At 66.8% G+C, this 5,170-nt stretch overlaps 1 protein-coding gene across 1 annotated transcript; it reads right to left on the reverse strand.

Moving 5' to 3' along the window:
* Positions 1–3,435: 3,435 nt before the first annotated feature.
* Positions 3,436–4,831, reverse strand: TMEM271 (transmembrane protein 271). The gene has a single exon (XM_051828307.2). It carries the CDS (start codon positions 4,829–4,831, stop codon positions 3,860–3,862), a length of 972 nt encoding a protein of 323 aa, XP_051684267.1. The 3' UTR covers positions 3,436–3,859.
* Between the last annotated feature and the right edge of the window lie 339 nt (positions 4,832–5,170).

Below are 5,170 nucleotides of genomic sequence, written 5' to 3' on the forward strand. Positions count from 1 at the left end.
CACACACACATCCACTTCCATCCATGAACACACACAGACCACACACCCATCTCCATGTAGCCTGAATCCACAGCTTGCAACCTACCCTGGCATTCTACCCCCTGTACCCACAGCCTGCATCCCACAAGCTGCACCCTACCACTTAGCCCTGCTGCAGCCTGCAGCCCACTGTAGCATCGCAGCATATGCACGGCTGCTTCTGCTGTGCAAAGCTGAGGGAAGCTCAGCCTTGCCCTTAGAGGGTCAGAGGTTACCAGCTGTCAGGCTGAGGGCTCGCCAATTCTGGCTGGAGAAGAGCTGCTGTGATAGCCACGCCTGCAGGCGAACGTGGGCACCCAGGGCCAGAAGGCTCCCAGAAGGCTTGGAGTCTGGATGGGGATGGCTTGGTGCAGGACCTGGGAGCTGGAGTGTGTCTGGGGAGAGGCTTCTGCCAGCAAGGCCAGGCCAGGGCAGAGGACTGGCCAGGAGCACAGGGCCACCTGCTCACTCCCGTCCCAGTCAGTGGCCTGTGCAGCGCCACCAAGACAGGGCCTGGCCTGCAGATGGTCTGCCCACCACTTCATGGCGGGGGGCAGCATTGTGCCATGGTGGGCTGAGCTGCCGCTCGTGATGCCCACATCCCATAGAGTGCTGGTTCAAGTCCAGGCTGCTCTGTTTCTGACGAAGCTTCCCGCTGATGTACCTGGGAAGCCAGAGGAAGATGGCCCAGGCGCTTGGATCTCTGCCACCCGTGTGGGAGGCCTGGATGGAGTTCTGGCTCCTGTTTCAGCCTGCAGCAGCCACCCTTGGAGTGAACCGGCGGATATTACAATCATCATATAATCCCACAGGCTCTGCCTCTACTGAGACCCACGTTCCCACTGTCCACCCTCACGTACCTCCGGGTTCATCTCATTCTGTGACCACTTCCCTCTCAGAGACAAAATGACCCTCTTGCAATGTCCTCTGCTCTCAGTCCATGTGCCCAGACCCAGATGCCAGTGCCCAGCCCTCAGGACTCCCCCACACCCATGGCCTGCTCGTGGCCACCACACAGAGGCCCACAGGTTTAGCTCCCTTCTACAGAGAAGGGGCAGCTCCTGACAGCCCGTGCTGCGCGTAGTGTGTCCACACGCATTGGAGACACCACCTCTGCTGCCTCAGGACGCCAGCCAGTCCGACACTCTGGACAAACGACTCTTGTTTTAGCGTTCAATGCTTGTTCACTGAATTTCCTGCCAGGAGCTCAGCTGTGTGGATCAGATTCCCGTGAGCAGGGCAGAGCGCGGTCGGCAGGGGATTGAGAGAGCCCAGGCCCGGGGCCCCGGCAGCACCCTCGGCTGACGCAAGGAAGCAGGGCTTGCCAACTGCCCTGCTGTGTCCTGCCGGCGCCAGGTCTCAGCTCTACCAGGTGGTTCCCTGGACAGCTCGGCACACACGCCTCCTGGCCCCAGAAAATGCCAGGATCTGCTGTTTGGCTTTGGGGTCTCATCATCCCAGTAATGTCTCAGAAACAGAACAAACCTGGGTAAAGAAAGGTCAGGAACTTGTCTTGTTTTCCAAGTAGCCAAAAGAATCAATTCTGAACCAAGAGGTTCAAAAGAGCAGAACCCTGAATAAAACTGCCGCCAGAGGGGCAAGTGCTCGGCTCAGTGGCGAGGTGACACCTGTGTCCCTGCAGTGAGTCCCAGCTCCTCTGCCTCCCGCCCTGCTCCCTGCCCACGCACCTGGCAGGCAGCAGTGGTGGCCCAGCCACACGGGCCCCTGTTGCCCAGGGGAGACTCAGACATCTGGGGAGTATGCTCTGCCTCCTGCCTTTCAAGTAAGGTGAAAGGAACAGCTGGTGCTGGGAGCAGGGGGCGAGCAGGAGGTCATTCCCATGGAAGGGCAGGGCTTGGTCCACTCCTTTTCCTGAGAACCAGTCTGACTTTAGGGGTGTGTGGGGTTCTATTTCCTTCAATAAGCTTCTTTTTAAAAAATGATTTATTTATTTGAAAGGCAGAATTAGAGAGAGAGGGAGAACACAGACAGACAGACAGACAGACACACACACACACACAGAGGACAGGCAGAGAGAGAGAGGTGTCTTCCATCCACTGTTTCATTCCCCCAAATGGCCACAATGGCCTGTTCTGTGCCAATCCAAAGCCAGGAGCCAGGAGCTTCTTCCTGATCTCCTACGCGGGTGCAGGGGCCCAAGGACTTGGGCCATTTTCCTCTGCTTTCCCAGGCCACAGCAGGGAGCTGGATCAGAAGTGAAGCAGCTGAGATCCGCTCAAACCAGCACCCATATGGGATGCTGGCACTGCAGGCAGCAGCTTTACCCGCTACGCCATAGCGCTAGGGGGAACCCCACTTCAATAAGTTTTGAAACTTAACCTCTGGCACCCCACAGCATTACAGCAGCCTCTGCCAAAGTGGACTGACGCTGACACTGGGCCCCGACCTCCCCCCTTGGGCCTGGCTGTTCCCGCTGCCCTGCCCAGGGTGGTGCCCACAGGGGAACACACTCTGCCCTCCTGGCCACAGGCCGTGCTCACAACACTGCTCTGCCTTCTAGCCCCAAAAACCCGAAACTCGAGGTCACCGGTTTTGGTGGCAGATGCGAGACTCAAAAGGCATCCAACATTTTGAGCTGCATAAAGCGTGAAGACTAAACACTGACGAAAACAGAGGGGCAGGGCCTGCTTCCCAGGTCTTGGCTGTGCCCCACCCCCAGCCGGGCTCGGCCACCTCGCTGAGGGCCCGCTCCAACCAGCAGACACCCGGGGAGCCACCCCGGGAGCTAGTGCTCCAAGGCTCACTTTGTGCCCCACGCCTCACCCTTCTGCAAGGCTCAGGGCAGCAGGCTGGCTGCCTGGGGCGGAGGGGCTGGCAGGTCAGCTGCAGTCTAGTGGGGTCCCACTGTCCCCTGTCACAGCCGGCGTGGGCATCTGAAGACCTGTTCTTGGGCCTGATGGATCCCCACGGGTGACTCCCGAGGTGAGGACCCCGGCCCTCCGCGGGCCACAGCCTGCTCCGCGGTCTGGGGCTTCAGCCCGACGGGTGCGCACCGCCCAGGTCTGGCTTCCTGGAATACAGACTGCTCGCCCAAGCACAGGTCCTGAGGCAGGGGAGCCCACCGGCCAGGGGCGCCTCCGCTGGTCTAGGCTGCAGGGAGCTGCGGCTTCGGGCAGGGCCGAGGCACCGAGCTTAGGGCTGGATCCGGGGCCCACCCCTGGGGCCGCGCCGCAGCCTCCCCCCGGCTGCCTCTGCCACACCCAGAGCCCGCTCACCACCTGCCTCCGCCCGCCCACGGGGTCAGGAGCAGCCCGAGCCCAGCCTCCCGGAAGCACGAACTCACTTCGCTCGAGTGTGGACCGCACACCTCCACTCCCAGCCCCTCCCGGGCTGAGACCATTCAGGGGGAGATTTTACGGGAAACGCTGTCGTCCTCGAAATCACCACAGCAACGACTTAACCAACAGGAAAATCATGTTTGCGGGACAGACGGTGCGGTTTCCCAGACAGGACCAGGCTGCTCACACGTACGAACCCAGAGTAAGCTCGGCTTCGCGGGACACACCCCGCACAGCTGCGAGAGCGGTGCGCGCGTGCGGGGACGGCCTCCGGGAACACAGACCCCAGCTCGGGGCAGGCGCTCGCCGCCGTCCGGCCGCGACCGCTGCACAAACACGTAGTTAAGTGCGGACAGAAGCAGGCACATCCGTGTACAAGGCGTCGCCGCGGGCGCTCCCGCACGTTCGGTCCCCGCGTCGCAGCCGCTGGCTCCGTCCTCCGCGCCGCCCGGGCTGCGGACCCCGCCGCGCACGGCCGACGTGACAACCGCACCCGGCGCGAGCCACGCAGCCACGGAGAGGCACCCCCCGCGCCGCGGGGCTCAGCACGCGCGGCCCGGCTCCCAGGGGCGCGTCGCCTCGCAGGGCGGCCGGCAGCAGTAAGGGTAGGGCGCGCTGAGGTCTGGGTCCGAGGGCGCGTACCCCGGCAGCTCCACCGATGGGTGCCCCCCGCAGCGCACCTCCGCGCCCGCATCGTCTCGCGCAGGGAAAGCGCCCACGGTGATGTAGGATACGGCGAGCGGCGCCGCGAAGCCCGCGCAGTCCCCGGGGCCGGCCAGGTCCGACTCCTCCGCCGCCAGGATGGAGGCCTCGCTCGGCCGTGGCTGCAGCCGCCGCCCCCGCCGGCCGCGCCGGCCCCGCCGCGCCCGGGAAGCCGGCGGCTGCGCGCGGAGCCTCGCCAGGGCCCGGCCCTTCCTCCGCCGGGCGCGCCGGCCGCGCCGGGCCTGCGACGCACGATAGCTCTTGACCAGCAGGAGGCTGAGCAGGCCCAGCAGGCACTCGAGCGCGTTGAAAACGGTGGACAGCACCAGGCCGCGCTGGTAGTCCTTCAGCCGCCGGCACTCGGCGGCCGACGCGCGGTCCGGGGCGGCGCGGGCGCGCGCCGGCGCGCAGTGGTGCGAGTACTTGCGCTCCGCCAGGGCCACGGCGTCGCCGTCGATCACGGCGCCCGCGAAGGCGCTGAGGACGCCGAGCATGAAGACCAGCGCGCCCAGCAGCAGCAGGTTCCGGCGGCCCGCGGGCGCCGAGGGCGCGGGCTCCGGCGCCCCCGGCCCCGCGAGGGGCGCGTCCCGGGGCCCGTAGCAGAGCAGCGCGGCGCCGAGCAGCGAGAGGCCGGCGGCCAGCAGCAGCCCGGAGTAGAAGGCGCCGGCGGCCGCGCCCAGGCGGAACGGCTCCCCGCGCAGCTCGGCGCCCAGCGAGAGGCACTTGAGGCCGACGGCGGCGGCGCTGAGCGCGCAGGCGAGCAGGAGGCAGGCGGAGAGCGCGGCGCAGGCCCCGCGGACGCTCCACTTCATCCTCCGCGCCCGAGCCGGCCCGCGCCCCGCGCGCCCGCCGCCGCCCGCCGCCGCCCCCGCCGCCTGCGCCTCCTCCCGGCGCCGCGCGGCCGGACCGCCGGCCTCCTCCTCATCCTCCCGCGTCCCGCCGGGCCCGCGCCGCCGCCGCCGCCGCCGCCGGAGCCCGCATCCCGCGCCTCCTGCCGCCGCGACCCCGCGCCGGGAACCGCTGCGGAGCCGAGGACCGCAGGGCGCGCGCGCCCCCTCCCCAGCCCGCGGCGCCGCTCCCGGGACGCTCGGCTCCCCCCGCGGCGACCCGGCGCGCCTCGCCCTGGCGCCGCCCTCCTGCGCCCGCACCAG

Source organism: Oryctolagus cuniculus, chromosome 2 (genome assembly GCF_964237555.1).
Source record: "Oryctolagus cuniculus chromosome 2, mOryCun1.1, whole genome shotgun sequence".
NCBI classification, from domain to species: Eukaryota; Metazoa; Chordata; class Mammalia; order Lagomorpha; family Leporidae; genus Oryctolagus; species Oryctolagus cuniculus.

Coding starts and splice junctions, on each gene's coding strand:
- TMEM271 (XM_051828307.2), bottom strand. CDS start 4,831: ATGAAGTGGAGCGTCCGCGGGGCCTGCGCCGCGCTCTCCGCCTGCCTC.